Below are 19,531 nucleotides of genomic sequence, written 5' to 3' on the forward strand. Positions count from 1 at the left end.
CGCACCCTCTGCAGTTACTCTTTAAAGTAAACCTTTTACCCATTTAAAAATAATGTCTCTTATCCAGTAGATGTATTCCTTTGAACACTGATGGAAAATATTTTATTCCACATCCACATTTTGGGCCTGATTCATTAAGGCACGCAAAACGTGTTTTTTTTTTTGTTTTGTTTTTTTTAAACGCACATAATTAGGGCACACACACAACTATATGCAACTACAAGTGGACCTGAAGAAACGTCTCTTTTTGATCACGGTTGTAGGTACGCTCAGCATATACGGCACTTGTTCTATTGAGACAGACACAATATATTGCAGGGTACGTACAAGACATATGTGAAATATAAAGTCCAGCAGAACGCAGAGAACATAAAGAAAATGGAATAATTGTCACCTGTGACAATGATCATTAATGAAAAAACATAAAAAAAAATACATTTATCAGGATGTTATTCATGTCTACTGTACATAAAAGGCATCTTTACAGTTGCTTCAGATTGCAAAAACATGTTCTAGCTGCATATGTGACCGTCATCACTATCACTCAGCACTTACACCTAAACTGTATCTGGAGCAAGTGATACGACTGAAACACACGTACCTTAGAGATGCCCAAAGCTTGAGTCGGATGTTGCTGTGTGCACTCCAGCTTGGCACACCCTTACTGTACATTGATACGTGCATACACCACGTACCTCCTCCGTTCTGTCCATGAAATCATAGGCTGTTTTGAGTGTTCTTTGTGCTGGAAGATGAATTGCATACACTTGTGTTCTCTAGCGTATTGTCTGTTTCTGGCCATGCACAGAGTCATATGGCTCTGTGCATTAGTCTTGGAGCCTGTTATGGCTCTGTGCATTAGTCTTGGAGCCTGTTATGGCTCTGTGCATTAGTCTTGGAACCTGTTATGGCTCTGCGCAGTAGTCTTGGAGCCTGTTATGGCTCTGTGCATTAGTCTTGGAGCCTGTTATGGCTCTGAGCATTAGTCTTGGAGTCTGTTATGGCTCTGAGCATTAGTCTTGGAGCCCGTTATGTCTCTGAGCATTAGTCTTGGAGCCCGTTATGGCTCTGTGCATTAGTCTTGGAGCCTGTTATGGCTCTGTGCATTAGTCTTGGAGACTGTTATGGCTCTGTGCATTAGTCTTGGAGCCTGTTATGGCTCTGCGCATTAGTCTTGGAGCCTGTTATGGCTCTGAGCATTAGTCTTGGAGCCTGTTATGGCTCTGTGCATTAGTCTTGGAGCCTGTTATGGCTCTGTGCATTAGTCTTGGAGCCTGTTATGGCTCTGAGCATTAGTCTTGGAGTCTGTTATGGCTCTGAGCATTAGTCTTGGAGCCCGTTATGTCTCTGAGCATTAGTCTTGGAGCCCGTTATGGCTCTGTGCATTAGTCTTGGAGCCTGTTATGGCTCTGTGCATTAGTCTTGGAGACTGTTATGGCTCTGTGCATTAGTCTTGGAGCCTGTTATGGCTCCGAGCATTAGTCTTGGAGCCTGTTATGGCTCTGTGCATTAGTCTTGGTGTTTAATATGGCTCTGTGCATTAGTCTTGGAGCCTGTTATGGCTCTGCACATTAGTCTTGGAGCCTGTTATGGCTCTGCGCAGTAGTCTTGGAGCCTGTTATGGCTCTGCACATTAGTCTTGGAGCCTGTTATGGCTCTGCGCAGTAGTCTTGGAGCCTGTTATGGCTCTGTGCATTAGTCTTGGTGTTTAATATGGCTCTGTGCATTAGTCTTGGAGCCTGTTATGGCTCTGCACATTAGTCTTGGAGCCTGTTATGGCTCTGCGCAGTAGTCTTGGAGCCTGTTATGGCTCTGCACATTAGTCTTGGAGCCTGTTATGGCTCTGCGCAGTAGTCTTGGAGCCTGTTATGGCTCTGAGCATTAGTCATGGTGGCAGGTATGGTTATGCAGGTATGGTTCTGTGCATTAGTCTTGGTACATGTATGGCTCTGTGTATTTAAACTTGGCAGCAGAGGTCGTCAGCTCCAGTTCATTGAACATATAGCAAGGTGGGGCAGAAAGAGAAACACGAGGCAGGAGCTATAACATTATGTCAGACAAAGCACTAAATACCATTTCAGACCATCTACTATAGCACGTACTACACAGACCTAATTATATTCCATCACATCTGAATCTGACTTTTTCTTCTGATGTTTAATTCTATATTAAGCTAACAAGTTATTTTTTGTGTTTTTTTACAACTATCATTTGAAGTTTGTCAATTTGCAGAAAATTGCAGTAATGTGAGACTTGTTGTCAATCTGCCATAAATGGTTCATAGTAAGCAATGGCAGGTTTGAAGAAAGGCATATGCTAAATTAGAAAAGTCACTTACAAAGTGCAGACATGTATCTGCGCAGAGCTTTACTAAATGCGGAAAATGGACATATCTGTCTGCCTAGTGCATTTATTAGTGCACACCAACATCTCCTACTTTCCCACAAAAGACCTGCAAATCCCAGAAATCCATGTTCTTCCACATAAAAACAGATGAATTTGCACAAATATAGGTGCAAGTGGCATAAGCACTATGGAGAGTGCACATTTTGCACTTTCATAATTACTTGTTATATGTCACATAACTTGTTTTAAAATAAGGGCTTATGGACGATAGCATTTTTTTAATTGCTTGCATTGATTATTTTTTACCATACTTCCAAGTTTTAATTACCGGATGACACATCAGTGATCCCTATTCCTGCAGCATTTTGTCTCTTTTTTCACTAGAGAGTTTTAAATCACTCCTGTAACACTCCTTAATCCATCTATCCATCTCCACATTCACCTGCATAGTAAGTAAACACAGATCAGTCAGATGCTTTGAATCTTGAATAACAACCCTTATGTAATTAATCTGGGTTATTATCTTTAAAATTACCTTATTGAAAATGAACTTGAAAGGACAAAACAAGTAATGAATGTGTACAGTCATGACCAAAAGTTTGGAGAATGACACAAGTATTGGTTTTCGCAAAGTTTGCTGCTTCAGTGTTTTTAGATCTTTTTGTCAGATGTTGCTATGGTATACTGAAGTAAAATAATAAGCATTTCATAAGTGTCAAAGGCTTTTATTGACAATTACATTAATGCAAAGAGTCAATATTTGCAGTGTTGACCCTTCTTTTTGAAGACCTCTGCAATTCGCCCTGGCATGCTGTCAATTAACTTCTGGGCCACATAGTGACTGACAGCCGCCCATTCTTGCCTAATCAATGCTTGGAGTTTGTCAGAATTTGTGGGTTTGTTTGTGCACCCGCCTCTTGAGGATTGAGCACAAGTTCTCAATGGGATTAGGGTCTGAGGAGTTTACTATTTAGTTTCTGCAACAAATACTTGCAGAAAAGTTGTATACGATCATTTGTGGGTTGTTGTTGTTTTTTTTAAAAAAGAAAAACAAAAAACATATCTTGTAAACATATAACAGAGAGTGAGATTGTTTTTCTACCGCTATGATTATGTGCGTATATGATGCATACAGGTCTTTGTACTAACCTAGTACAGAAAAATGAAACTTTTGCCTGATAATGTAAAGTAGTTGAGAAAAAAAATACAAAAAGAGATAGTGAAATGTGTTTGTAGAAATACCAGGAGCCATGTGCAAACCAATCAGTGCCGGATTAACCCGAGGTCTAACTGGGCTATAGCCCAGGGGCCTCGGGCATCCAGGGGGCCCTTCAAAGTCCTCAGCAGCATTATTGATCGGTCCGGGGGCGGGGGCGCCCCCAGCCCGATCAATGCTGCTGAGCACTGTCACTGTAGTCCTCCGTCCCCGGCGCTCAGTAATCTGCTTACTGAGGAGATCTCGCGAGTGAACTCTCGCGAGATCTCCTCAGTAAGGAGCTTACAGCGCGCCGGGGACGGAGGACTACAGTGACAGGTAAGCGCTTGGGGCGGGGGGCCCTCACGGGGTATGTGGGGGGCGGCGGGTGGCTCACATTGGGGGCCTCACGGGGGAATAGAGGCGCCCTTAGCCCAGGGGCCTCCATTCCCTTAATCCGGCCCTGAAACCAACCAATTAAAACTGTATGAAGATCTAAAAAAAACTATCTTGAATAAAAATGACCTGGATCTACAGAACTCAGAACTTAGGTTAACAAATTATACAAGAAGTAGCTTTTTGTTTTACCTGCAATAATAAACATAATAATAATAATAGTAATGAAAAGAAATAGCCCTATGTTAAGGTATGAGAAGAGTGCGTTGTGACTGTGATTTTGCACACGGGTGAAATGCAGCCAAGTCACTGTGCACACACACAGTTCACATGTTACCTGATATGCATACGAGGGACTGCCCTCTTGTGTTCAGCAGCCCGGCTGTGTGCAGAGACCGTCGCTTCTCAGTGTAGTTTGTCAAAACACCAAAAATGCTAATTCATGGGAAGAGATTTAAATATTACCAATGTATAAATAGCTGAGTGCAAACCTTTCCAGCATATAAAGCCTACAGATAATGATCAGTAATGCTCCTCTCTTCTATGGATTACATATTTATCAAGAGATTTGTAGTTTAGATTTTTTTGTTTTGTTACCAAAGTGAGAATTTCAAGGCATTTCTTCATCCTGGCATTTTTGTAGGATTCTCTTTTTTTCCAGAATGAATGAGTTTAGACAGCAATGTAGAGGGAAAAAGTGAGCAGGTTAAAATGAAAAGCAGCAATGTAACTCTGATTAGCTGCGGAGAGCTGAGCGCAATGCAGGGGGCCCAGGACCGAGCAGAGACTGAGGAGGGGGGCGCATACATAGGAGTAATGACCGCAGATCCCAGAGCCCCCCAGGAGCAGGTCAGTGAGTTTACATTCATGATTATTTACATGTATCTTATTCATATTGTGTACTGTAATGCACAAATAACAATAAGTGTCATACAGCATATTCAGCAGTGTTGTTTGCAGCCTAAACAGCCCTCCAGTGACAATCACTGTATATCAGAGAGTCCAGAGCTGTAACGTAGAATTCTAGCGCCTGGGGCGAGAAAGACAAATGCCGCCCCCCTAGCCCTCAATTTTAACCAAATTAACCTAAAATATTCCTAAATTGCACCGCCCTTCAGCGTTGCACCCTGCGCGGTCGCCCCTATCGCATAGCCCTAGTTACGGCCCTGTCAGAGACAAATAAAAGCATGGCAGCCCAGCAGCACACGAGAAGAGACAGCGCCTCCACTTCGTGATGTCATTAAATAGAATATTTTATCAGAAGTCCAGTGTCCGGAGAAATCTGTTCTATGGGAATATCACTGCCCACTGGAGCCATAAAAGGATTAATTGTACTCGCTACGAACAATGTGCAGAGATGGAATTACTGCTAAAATGTATTTGCTATTAAAAATGTCAGATAATCAAGGAAGTTGAAATAAATTCATTGATGGGTTTTCTCCTAATTTTCAAGTATAAAATGATTTTTGTTTAACCTACATAAATGCAAGGATGAGTCACAATTCTGGTTTCCACTTGTTTTTAGAACTGAAAGGGTTAAGGGCAAACAGGAAATAAATATATGAAAGTTTTTTCCAGGCTACAATTCCTTTGTTAGATTAAGAAGAATAATCACATTATATAAATTTTCTCTAATGAAGGTACCAAACCCTATCACCATTCAGATACTCTCAGATTCTCCTCTCAGTTGAAGCAGCTTTGGTGCAAGGCAAACGTAGGTAAAAGCAGAATCCGGGTCATAAGACAGCCAGTACTGAGTTCTGCCCATATAATATAGTCGTGTATATGTTTTTCTTTTTCCAACACAGGTTCCAACTGTGTCTACAGTGTAAACTAATTATCAACATTTGCAGCATATCAACATTTTATATTTACGCCTTATCTATAGTGTATATATGTGGCAGTATATATCTACTACTGTGTATTATAGGAATATTATTAATCACCAAGGAATTCTAATTCCATATTAGGTCAAAAGCTGAATGCTTTTATACAGGTCCTGGATGTCCGATCGTAGGCAATGATGTCAGAAGTCACTGTTTATATTATTTACAGGAGCTTTTACATATATTAGCCTCAGTTATGTTTTCTAAATTAATGACCCACTTAAGAGTCACAAGTGGTTGGTTAACTCGAAAAACTTTTTACATTTGTTCGTTTGTTATTAGTTAATATTACAACCATTTTTCTCTCCTACCTTATCCACAATGAACATGGTACCACTTTCTCTAGTAGTGTAGAGAATTAACTTTCACACGCAATACAGACAGTGCTTATGGAGCACTACAGACAAATGTACTGAATGTAGCACAGGAAACAGGCTATAAAGTTAGTTATATGATTATATATGATACATAAAACTTTCAGTTATTTCTTCAATTTAGTGAAGAGTATCAAACCTGATGTAGAATATTCACTGGGCAAGATGGAAGTTGATTATTGCTTAAAGCAGGGTTTCCCAAACCCAGTCCTCAGGGCTCCCCAACAGTGCAGGTTTTCTGGATCACATGTGACATAATTAGGACCACCTGTGGATCTGTTACAATGTGTCAGTCAGTAATGAATACACCTGTGCTCCAGCAAGGAGATATGGAAAACCTGCACTGTTAGGGAGCCCTGAGGACTGGGTTTGGGAAACCCTGGCTTAAAGTCTATGGGGTAAATGTATCAAGCTGAGAGTTTTCCGGCGGGTTTGAAAAGTGGAGATGTTGCCTATAGCAACCAACCAGCTTCTAGCTGTCATTTTGTAGAATGTACTAAATAAATGATAGCTAGAATCTGATTGGTTTTTCAAACCCGGCAGAAAATTCTCAGCTTGATACATTTTCCCCTAGATGTCATTTATAAGCAAAAGAAATAGTGTAGTTTATCGATGTAGCTGCATAATAATGTATGCATGAATGAAATGAAACTTAGACATTTTAATGTTTTTTTCCTAATATGTTTTGATCCTCCCTCTCCAATTCTTATGTTAGCTTTGCTGTCAGCGTGATGCAGTAATGGCAGATGGGAACATAGTGCGCTGCCTGATCTGAGGCTGAATACACAATGGTGTAAATATGACCACACTGTGGAACTGTAATAAGGGGCAGTTGTGGGTGCATGGTGCGACATAATTTGGAGGGCAAACATGTCAGCAAAAAGGGGGATTTTAGTAGCTGGGTAGACATCTAATATAGACAATGGAAATTATCATAACATTTTAGATATACTGACAAGTCCACTTTAAAAATTCAGGGCCTGATTCATTAAGGCACACAAAACTAATGCATTGTGCTTTTTGTTGTAAAATCGCATGTAAATTGCCATAAACACTGTATTCAACAAGGAGCCAATCTGAAGATACGTCTGTTGATGAATATGGGTCTAGGTCCACTCTGCTCTAACAGACAATACACTGCAGGATACGTCCAATACATCTGAGGAATATAATGTTCCAAAAGAACGCACAGAAGAAAAAAATATATATTAATGCACTAAAACAAAAAAAAAATATATATTTTTTTATCAATAACATACGTGTATTAGTAGGTTATGAATGTCAATAAATTGCATTTTTACAGTTGCTTTTGACTGCAAATACATGTTGTATCTTGTATATATGACCGTCATCACTATCACTCGGCACTTACACCGACCTGTAGCTGGTACAGGAGATACCTTTCATATGTCCAGAGCTTGAATTGGACGCTGCTGCTCTATCTATCTATCTATCTATCTATCTATCTATCTATCTATCTATCTATCTATCTATCTATCTCTATCTCTATCTATCTATAGAATATCTATCTATCTATCTATCACATATCTATCTATAGAATATCTATCTATCTATCTATAGAATATCTATCTATCTATAGAATATCTATCTATCATTCTATCTATCTATCTATAGAATATCATTCTATCTATCTATCTATAGAATATCTATCTATCATTCTATCTATAGAATATATATCATTCTATCTATAGAATATCTATCTATCATTCTATCTATCTATCTATCTATCTATCTATCTATCTATCTATCACATATCTATCTATAGAATATCTATCTATCTATAGAATATCTATCTATAGAATATCTATCTATCTATCTATCGAATATCTATCTATAGAATATCTATCTATCTATCTATAGAATATCTATCTATCTATCTTTCTATCTATCTATCTCATATCTATCTATACAATATATATCTATCTGTCTATCTGTAGAATATCTATCTATCTATCTATACAATACCTATCTATCTATCTATCTATAGAATATCTATCATTCTATCTGTCTATCTGTAGAATATCTGTCTATCTATCTATACAATACCTATCAATATATCTATCTATCTATCACATATCTATCTATAGAATATATATCTATCTGTAGAACATCTATCTATACAATACCTATCTATCTATCTATAGAATATCTATCATTCTATCTATCTGTAGAATATCTGTCTATCTATCTATAAAATACCTATCTATCTATCTATCTATAGAATATCTATCTATCTATAGAATATTTATCTATCTATCTATCCATAGAATATCTATCATTCTATCTATCTATCTATAGAATATCTATCTATCTATCTATCCAATATCTATCTGTCTGTCTGTCTATCCATCCATCCTACTGTATCTATGTAACCTATTATTATTAAAGGTAATTGTGTCTCCTGCTGTTCAGGCAGCTGTTCAATCAACTCACTCTCTGTGGGACCAATTAATTTATCTCTCACAGTAACTAAACACAGTCACTTCCGAGGCCAGAGACCTGTCTTCATTATCCTCATTTCCCTATTCATCCTTCCTGTGATTACTGTGTTTTACTTCTGTACAAGGAGTCCATGGGTACATTTATTTAGTCATAGCCCAGCTAAACACAACCTATAATGTGACTTTCTTGGCTCTAAAAAGGAAAACACTTCTTGTTTGAACAAGAGTTACTCCGTAAACTGTATTTCTTATCATCCCTGGACCTGGCCCAAGTCCTACCTTTTACTCTAAACCTACTCTCAAAGATAACCCTAACTCTAGCTTAAGTTGTAACCCAATTGCTGTAGAAACCCTGATGTTACTTCTGCACCTCAAAGACTGCTAAAATATATAAGAGCCCCTTCATGCTGCCTAATTTAATCTACTGGATATAAAAACTAATGTTGTAGCTATATTGGCTGAAAACACGCAGATAAGTTTTGGGCTTTCTATGTGAATTAACCCTTATTCTATGCATCTGCTTGTCCAGTTTCTGAAATTGTATTATTTGCTTTGTTTCTAAGTTTTTTAAAAGTATATATTAGAATTAAAGCGAAAGTACGTCTTTTGTCCAGAAATTTAAAAAAATCAAAAGTGGCATGGGCACCTCCCAAACCTGTATTTAGTAACTGTCATAAAAGTTCTCACATTCCAGATCTGATGCACTTTTGTATGTTAGGAGCACCCACAATAACACAGTAGACAGAGGGAGAGAAGAGAAGTAGTGTAACTAATGCAATCCATCATCAACAGCTATTTATATAGCGCCACTAATTCCGCAGCACTGTACAGAGAACTCACTCACATCAGTCCCTGCCCCATTGGAGCTTACAATCTAAATCCCCTAACATAAACAGACCGAGAGAGACTAAAGTCAATTTAATAGAAGCCAATTAACCTACCAGTATGTTTTTGAAGTGTGGGAGGAAACGGAGCACCTGGAGGAAACCTACGCAAACACGGGGAGAATATACAAACTCCACACAGATATTGAACTCATGACCCCAGTGCTACCCACTAAGCCACCGTGCTGCCCTGTATCCGTACAGGGGCAGTCAAGTAACTTGGCCAGGTCTATAACCAAATCACATTTCAGTGTTCCCTACATGCTTGAAAAGTGTCCATGTGAACATAATCTTAGACATATAAAAGAGTGATAATAATTGATAAAGGATTTTGAATAATATTTAAACACGCAAAGAGCTGGGAAAGCCCCTTCCTGCCCATGTTTCCTCTTTTGATTTCCTGGCACCGTTCTATTATCCAGTGACTGGAAGCGACTCTTCTGTGCCTTTATCCGTATCATTGGCTAATAATAATGAGCGTGCACATCATGTATTTAAGCCACGTAGCAAGTGTACACTGGGCAACGGATGCAGTCTCTGTGTAAGTGTAAAACTAATGGGTGGATCAGAGTGCAGGATAGACACATGAATGTGCCCTGTTATACTCCCACATGCAAGAAGGTTTTGAGGAACAAAATAACTCAAATGAGATTAATGGGATGGAGAAGACACATTTGTTGGGGATTCCCATTTTAAAATGCTCCAGAGTATCTTTCTACATGCTCAAGAACTTTTATTATACACGTCCAGGGAGGTAGTAGAAATAATATCTTGGTCTATACTTTCAGTGTGTGCCCTCTACTGCTAAGCATGATTCTAAGTGCTCCTCTGTGAATGCAAAACAAACATCAAACAAACATGACTCCTGTATTGAAGACAGTTCCAATGTTCCCTCACTGATGGCTCCTCACGCTTATGATTGATTTTAGGTAAACTTGAGCAGGGCCTGATAGTCCCATAGGAAGATTAGGGCACAAGGCTTTTGGGGGTGCAAAACTTTTGGGGTGTAAAGCTGTGTGAAAGAGAGAGGTATAAACTGAAACTGATTTTAAAATATAAGAGAATAGTTGTTCTCCAAAGTATAAATAAATCATGAAAGAAAATTGTAGTAAGGTTTTAATCTTGACATATTGCCAGGATAATGTTCGAAGACAATGAGTCATCCTTGGACACGCGCTTGCAGATAAGTGAGTAGGGGGGACAAGGATGGTGACAGGTGCGGGCATGACAGCCCTCCCCCTTCACACCCTCTGCAGCGCTTGTTCATGCCCCCGTTCTGTTATAGAGTTCGAATTTGAATGAAAATTAAATGATTGACAAAGATTACCGTGACTCTTTTAAAAAGCCAAATGGAGCTGAGTTTTGAAAACTCAGGAACATAAACACCAGTGGGAGGTGAATGAAACTGGATTTTAAGTTAAGGACGAGTTTGTTTGTAACTACAGTGTATTAGCCTGGCGTGGAAGGCGAAGACTAGGGCAGTCTGAACCTTTATCAGGCCCTGTACATGAGACTAGAACAAGCAGGATAGATACTTAGGTGACCTACATCATGCCCACTTTACCCTCCTTTTCTATATAAGTTCTACACACAATCAGATTGCAAGTATTTGGATATGATAATAATGTACATATGACCTGGAGGGTACAATAGTTGTTTACTATAATACAGTAGATGTTGCTTCAGATAACAAATGAGGACACTGTGTGTATCTGACATGTTTGTATCTGAAATCTGTGTGTGTTTAAATAACGTCTTGATTTTAATCCTCTGCTATTTAATAGCTGTTATTTCATCATAGAGTTATTCAATATTTGGCAACAAAGAAATAGCCCAAATGCCAAATCCAGATTAGTATGTCATTTAAAACGCATCACGTTTATTTCCTTATAGATGGTGACTTAAAATATGTAAATAATATGAACGAGGTGTCCCTGGCAACTTATATCCCCAAGCTTTGAAGTTGTTGTGTGAGAATCATTGGCCAGTGTGAGACTTTCCTAATACAGACCACCAAATGAAAGGACCACAAAACCCCAAAATTGTAATTTGCGCATATGAACCATGAAGGTTAAATATATTGATTTGATATTTTGCTGCAGCTCTGTTAACAAATACATTATCACCCGTCTCCCCATTATCCCTGATTATAGCAATATGATTTTCTACATTAAAGGTCATGGTCTGTCAGAATGGAGGTGTGGCTTCAGTAGAATGAGGGCGTGATTGGGCAGATCAGGGTGTGATTAGGAGCATAGCTAAGACAAATTACTAAAATTGCTATGTAAAAAATCTCAGTTTGACCGCCCGTTGCACTCCAGGTAGCTCACAACTGTTTCCACTAGGCCACGCCTCTTTTCAGAAAGATAATTGGGATTGTCACGCCTAAATTTCTACTATTGGAATTTATGCATTTGAAGTTTTTTGAAGAAATTGCTAAATAAACTGCTCAGAGTTTAAGACCGTGATGGGCAACCTGATACACTTTGGGGGCCGCTCTAACCTCGATAAGGGCCGGAGGTTCGATTAAGCTCAGTAATAAGTTGAAATAATACATTTTATCAAAGAAAGACAACTATCTGTAATAACATCAACAGAGATTTTAAATAAGTGTTACAATAAGCTACAAGAAACACATCTGACAATACAGCAGGAAGGAGCTGGGGGCCGCAGGTGAAGGCTCTGGGGTCCGCATGCAGCTTTAGGACTTCCTAAACATATACATTGCTTTAGGATGTGTTCTAACATTGTATTTGTATATATTGCCCTGTTGTAGATAACAGGTTACTGATAATTTTATTGGTTGTTAGGGTTTCTGAATGAAGATCGTGATGGAATCTCTCACTCACTGCACAATACATGAAACAATCACAATTTGAAAGGTTTTATTGTTTCAGCTCAAAGACAGATATGCTGAGCTCATCTAACTGCATGTACATTAATGGAAATTAAATAACACATTTTGAACAAAAAGGTGTAACAGAATAGAAAATAACAGTTGTTTGTTAAGGGATAGCAATCATATTTTAAAAAAGTTATATTTAAAAAGGTATATTGTTAGTAATGCATTGTAGATCCTCATTTGGACAAAGGTAATAAACTTGTGCTTCAATTTTGTCATGAAATGATATTCAAAGAAATCGACTTTGCATACAATTTTTTTCAGTTCAAATGCATCAAACCTGATAATTAATTTGACACATACATCATCAGCTATTTATATATCACCACTAATTTCACTGCGCTGTACAGAGAACTCACATCAGTTCCTGTCCCATTAGAGCTTACAGTCTAAATTCCTTAACATATATACACACACACACACACATATTAAGGTCAATTTAATAGCAGCCAATTAACCTATTAGTTAGTATGTTCTTGGAGTGTGGGAGGAAACCCACGCAAACTTGGGGAGAGCATACAAACTACACGCAGATAAGGCCATGGTTGGGAACTGAACTCATGACCCCAGTACTGTGAGACTATCAATAACAGTCACAATTACCAGAACATTTTGCATATTTGTCACCAGCTTTGGCCAATTTATTGACCATTCTCTAAGTCTGTAGTTTGATATTGCCACTTTGATGTGTTTTAGTACCGTGTTCCTAGCTTTGATGAAGAACATACTATGCTCTTACCGCCAAGCAATTGTTCAAGTTCCAAGTCTTCAGTGAGGAAACTCCAGGATGTTTCAATAAATGTTGGTGTTATCAGAGTACACTAAGGCATAAATACAGGGTCACTTGGCATAATTTAACAATAGTACATCTCATGTCTCTTTGAATAGCTGACACCCCACACAGTTAATAGAAGAATGGCCATACGCAACTCTCGTTTATTTTTTGTTGTTCATATTTATTTGTCTTTTCTTTTTAGACTTCAAGTTATGGTGTTTCCAAGAGTAACCATGCACCAGCATCAACAAAACCAAGATTTGCTTTCGACAACAGGGGCTACGAAGGTAGCCTAGATAACCTTACCCACTCCTCTTCTGATGTCAGTTCCTTGGTGGTGGGAATAGAAGGCATGACCTGTCAATCGTGTGTTCAGTCCATTGAGGGAAGGATCTCCAAAATACCAAGTATTATTAGAATAAAGGTGTATCTGGAACAAAGCAATGCCACAATATACTTCATACCTTCAGAAATAACACCACAAAAGATTTGTGAGGAAATTGAAGATATGGGTTTTGATGCAAACATACAAGAGTGCAAAGAGACCTCAACCTTTACCAAAGGCATGCAGTATAGAGAAGATCTTGTAAAGATAAGAGTAGAGGGCATGACGTGTCAGTCTTGTGTCAACACCATTGAAGGGAAAATTGGGAAAATTCAGGGAGTAGAGAAAATAAAAGTGTCTCTTACAAGCCAGGAAGCTGTGATTATGTATTATCCACAGTACATTCATCCAGAAGAGCTGAGGAAACACATAGATGATATGGGATTTGTGGCATCAGTCAAAAGCAAGCCAGATCCATCAAAGATTGGAACGATTGACATAGAGCGTTTGCAGACTCTCTCTACTCAACACAAGGTCACAAACTCTGGTGGAGCTGCAATAGCAGGCAGTAAAGAGGAAATAACTATTCATATAGATGGGATGCATTGTAAATCTTGTGTGCACAGTATAGAAGGATCCATATCTGACCTCCCTGGTGTAGGGAGTATCAAAGTCTCCCTTGAAAACAAAACTGCTGTAATTTGTTTTCTCAAAAGCATCACTGACCTGTTGACTTTAAAAAAAACAATTGAAGAACTTCCTCCAGGAAATTTTAAGGTTACCCTTCCAGTGGGGGGAGATCTGAGCCCTACATCACGATCAAAGTCTAACCTTCACTTATCCTATAAACAAAACCAGCTTGCGGCTACAGACAAGGCTGTTATCAGCATCGGAGGAATGACCTGTGGATCCTGTGTCTCATCAATCGAAAGCATGATCTCACAAAGGAAAGGCATACAGTCCATATCGGTTTCATTACCTGGAGGGGTAGGAACAATTTACTATAGTCATACGGAAACAAACTCTGAGGAATTAAGAACAACCATAGAAGACATGGGCTTTGACGCTACACTTGTTTCTGGTATGTTCAGAGTTTTTATTTATGTGGCATCGTCATAGTTTATATAATCCTAATTTACCTTACAGAAACATTTAGTATCGTAGTTTAACATAATATATATGTTTTGTGGTTATTATCTTCTGATATATTAGGCGGATTCATAAACTATGTATAGTGTATTGCCATGTTAAGTATTCGGTTTGGATGGAGCAGATCTGCAATGGGTGCGTGTAATTTTATTCACTGAGCAGAGTTTATAAGTAGCTGATGTCTAGTTCAAATGTTTACTAATTTCTAGATACCTTTACTAGGGACCCAGTAATTTCTAGGTACATGCCTGGGGGCCTTCACTACTAGCATAGTAATTTCTTGGTACATGAATGGGGGCCTTTACTAGGGGCCTAGTAATTTCTAGGTACATGCATGGGGGCCTTTACTAGGGGCCCAGTAATTTCTAGGTACATGGCTGATGGCCTTTACTAGGGGCTCAGTAATTTCTAGGTACATGCCTGAGGGCCTTTACTAGGGGCCCAGTAATTTCTAGGTACATGCCTTGGGGCCTTTACTAGAAACCCAGTACTTTCTAGGTACATGGCTGATGGCCTTTACTATGGTGCCCAGTAATTTCTAGGTACATGTCTTGTGGCCTTTACTAGAAGCCCAGTACTTTCTAGGTACATGACTGGGGGGTTTTACTGTGGCACCTATTCATTTCTAGGTACAAGCCTGGGGGCCGTTACTGTGGGACCTCTTAATTTCTAGGGACATGCCTGGGGGTCTTTACTGTGGGACCTCTTCATTTCTAGGTACATGTCTGGGGCCCCTTACTGTGGAACCTCTTCAGTTCTAGGGACATGCCTGGGGGCCTTTACAGTGGGACATTTTCATTTCCAGGGACATGCCTGGGAGACTTTACTATGGGACCTCTTCAGTTCTAGGGACATGCCTGGGAGACTTTACTATGGGACCTCTTCAGTTCTAGGGACATGTCTGGGGGACTTTACTGTGGCACCTCTTCAGTTCTAGGGACATGCCTGGTGGCCTTTACTGTGGCACCTCTTCAGTTCTAGGGACATGTCTGGGGGACTTTAATGTGGCACCTCTTCAGTTCTAGGGACATGCCTGGTGGCCTTTACTGTGGGACCTCTTCAGTTCTAGGGACATGCCTGGGAGACTTTACTATGGGACCTCTTCAGTTCTAGGGACATGCCTGGGGGACTTTACTGTGGCACCTCTTCAGTTCTAGGTACATTTCTGGGGGACTTTACTGTGGCACCTTTTCAGTTCTAGGTACATGCCTGGAGGACTTTACTGTAGGACCTCTTCAGTTCTAGGGACATGCATGGGGGACTTTACTGTAGGACCTCTTCAGTTCTAGGGACATGCATGGGGGACTTTACTGTAGGACCTCTTCAGTTCTAGGGACATGCCTGGGGGCGTTTACTGTGGGACCTCTTCAGAAAGAGTAATGACTTATTCACATGATCGTATTTTAATTCCCCTTCCTCCCATTCCATTTTGGCAGGTGAACAGAGACTAAATGGATAGTGATCATTGATCTCTATGGCGAGACGTAGAAACAGCCAATGTACATAACGATTGATGGAAGAGGGTCAGAGGAAAATAAGGCAAACTCTGCTTTCCACCATCCCTGTCTGCTTTGTGTGTACTGTATCTGCATCTCCATGTAAAGATCAATAATCTCTTTGTGTCTGTCTCCCCTCCCGCCACCTGCCAGAGACATAACAGAGGAAAGAACGATTAAAGAGACACCTTTGTTTCTGTACCCTGAGTCATATGCACATATGTTTGGGGACTGCTCAGCTGCAAACTATTGTAATTACATCTTAGTTGCTTGTCAACCCATTGGTCTACCAACTGATATACTACATCTCAGCTGCTTAGTAAAGCTTATAGGTATCTTATAAAAAGCATGAGGATGAAGGACATTGAATATTGAATAGTGTCACGGGGGATGATGCAAAATTACTTTTGATCCATACTGTGATAATGCCATACTTAGGAAAGACTGATAATGCTTTTGGTTTAGTGCAATGTAACCGAGCATTACTTACAGGCATATGGAAGTTATAGATCTGTCATCTGTAATATTCAAGAACAGACAGGAAATTGTCTGTGCCAGGAAAACAAATGCTGATTTCTCGTATCCAGTATTCCTGCAAAAATACAAATTTATGCACAAGGTTAACTGGGCACCAACACTAAGAATTTGTAATATTAAACTGCTATTACATAATGACATAATATATAAGAATTACATATGTGCTGACAATTTTAATTAATAATAGACTTGCCAATATAAAAAGTCTGACTGATTGACACTTGAGTGGTACAAAGAATATTCATTAAAGGGTTTAAAGAAAATAATACACACTGGGCCTGATGTAGAGTTGGAAGCAATTTACGTAAACAAATGCTGATATAAATGGTTCCACAAAACCCTGTAACCCTAGCCTACTCAGCACTGGGCTTAAATCAATAGGAAAGGGGCTTACAAATTATAAATGTGCACCCCTAGGAAAACCCAGCACTAGGACTCTTCTCATATCCCTTGTACAATGGGAGTGGGGTAATGTTATGGTTAAAAAAATAGATGAAAGTGATTTTTTTTTTTCTAATCATCTACAGGTCCCAGCAGACCCTGTCGTGCTTTAATTGATAGGTGTCTGGCGTTTGTAAGTTTCAGAATGGGGCTGACGTTTCTCTGCTGGCCCCTTTCCCCAGGGAATACAGCCCTGTGCTTAATGTGCTAGAGCTGGTTGACAATATGGCAGGTGGACCCCATGCTGCGGATTCCCATATTATAGTGTCACCAGGCCAGCCTGTCATAGCCTAGTGTTGGTAGGAGCTTTGTAAGGGGGATATCTGATTTCTCCGCTACCTGCCTAGGCTATGAGCACTAGTGCTGGTTGCTCGTTTTATAACATAATTTCAAGGTTTGTGCTAATCCTCATCATCAGCACTTATCTTACAAATGGGTTTGAGCACCCACAACAGATGCCCCTCCTGACAGGCAAATCTGTGGGTGCTTCCACCGCTGCATGCCTCAAGATTACCTGAAATGCCCTCACTGTACTTGCCCTATTTTGAAATGCCCCTTCCCGTTCCATCTCTGAGTGTAGATAATAGTAAGTTTAAGATGCGTCAGAGTCTGTATTGGGACTTACACAGTTTTCATGCACATGCGCAGTAGGGAAATGCGTATCTTACCTTAATAACATGGAGTTCCGTCCAACACTACATGAAGTTCACTTCTAGTTAACAAACAAGAAAACATGCAACCCACGGTACATTCTATTTTCTGCATTGCGCCCATTTGCTCGCCTTGCATCCACATGGGTTCATGCCCACATTTTACTTTTGGGAACAGTACCTGGAAAATCATTCTGTAGTTACTTTTGCAGGATTGTGAGCTTAGCTCTAAATGTGCTAGAAATACTAAGTAGGTCCTCTAAAATTTTGCACTACACGGGTGCTGCCATCTCAGCTGACAAATCCATGAGCTTCCCTGTAAAAACAGGCGTATTTGCATAAAAGTAGGCACATGACATCACAGAATAGCTGTGGACCTAGGGCTAGATTTACTAAGCTGCGGGTTTGAAAAAGTGGGGATGTTGCCTATATCAACCAATCAGATTCTAGCTGTCATTTATTTAGTACTTTCTACAAAATGACAGCTAGAATCTGATTGGTTGCTATAGGCAACATCCCCACTTTTTCAAACCCGCAGCTTAATAAATCTAGCCCCTAATCTTTTTTCAGTTTGTAGTTGGCCGTTATTGTGCTGACCATGTGATTATTGCACTTCTATAGAGCAGCTTTAAGCATGGATTAAGAGTAGTTTATTTTCTTACAGTTAAACACTACGGGCCTGATTCATTAAGGCAATAAAAGCAAAAAAAGGAGTAAATTTGCTCCTGGCAAAGCCATGTTACAATGCAAGGGGTGCAAATTAGTTTATTATTTTGCACATCAGGAAAATACTGGCTGCTTTGTCATGTAGCACACAAATACTTGATACTGTATTGTTACACTGAAATTTAAAGTTGATCTAACGCATGCCCTACATCAGCCATAAATCTGTTCCCACTTTTTAAATTTTCTCCCCCCTCCAATGCAATATGGTTTTACCCAGGTGCAAAGTTACTCCTTTATTTGCTTTGCTCTATTTAATGAATCAGGCCCACCACGTACAGTAGTTTGTAAGTCATGTTTTGTTACTAATATGAAATGTGTGTGTTTATGTGCATTGTAGATTCCCCATTGTCTGTCAGCAATAACCAGCCAAGCTCCACAGAGCCTGAAGTAAAGAAAAATTCCCCAGATATGACCAAGACTTTAAATCTTCATCAAGATTATATTTTAGATGTTCTCCCTAAGAAGCCTGACCCAGACATCCCTCTGAGAGACAACACTACAGCTCAGAAATGTGTTTTACAGATCACAGGGATGACGTGCGCTTCTTGTGTGTCCAACATTGAGAGGAACCTGAAGAAAAAAGATGGTACCTGTTTTGTAACGCAGTTCATAACATTGCCAGCGGAGTAGGCTTAATAAGGCCAACAAGTTTTATAGAATAATTGTGTGATTAATACTATGTTTAAAGTGTAATATTATTTGTAAAAATATCCAATATATCTAGCATACTATGTGTATTTTATATAAATTTATATTAAGGAATTATTGATGCAGATGTGGATAATCCATTTTCTTGCCAACAGCCCACACAACCAAATTAATATTAATACTAATGCTGTTCTTGTCCTGGTGTAACTGCTATTATTGACTTAGTGTTACCCTTTCCATTTAAAGACACCAGGAGGTGAATGTATCAGTGGCTGGTTTCAGGTCATTATTTAAAACGGCAATTTTATTAAAGGCAAAACCCATTGGGTTTTACATAAC

At 39.4% G+C, this 19,531-nt stretch overlaps 1 protein-coding gene across 3 annotated transcripts in view; it reads left to right on the forward strand.

The window, feature by feature from the left end:
- The window catches only part of ATP7B (ATPase copper transporting beta), a 71,392-nt gene that overhangs the window by 17,556 nt on the left and 34,305 nt on the right, over nucleotides 1-19,531 (forward strand). For all 3 annotated transcript variants that reach the window (XM_075199065.1, XM_075199066.1, XM_075199064.1), the window contains exons 3-4: nucleotides 13,423-14,626; nucleotides 18,882-19,130. In XM_075199065.1, coding sequence (XP_075055166.1) covers nucleotides 13,423-14,626; nucleotides 18,882-19,130 — 1,453 coding nt within the window. The remainder of the gene's footprint in view (nucleotides 1-13,422; nucleotides 14,627-18,881; nucleotides 19,131-19,531) is intronic.

Source organism: Mixophyes fleayi, chromosome 2 (genome assembly GCF_038048845.1).
Source record: "Mixophyes fleayi isolate aMixFle1 chromosome 2, aMixFle1.hap1, whole genome shotgun sequence".
NCBI classification, from domain to species: Eukaryota; Metazoa; Chordata; class Amphibia; order Anura; family Limnodynastidae; genus Mixophyes; species Mixophyes fleayi.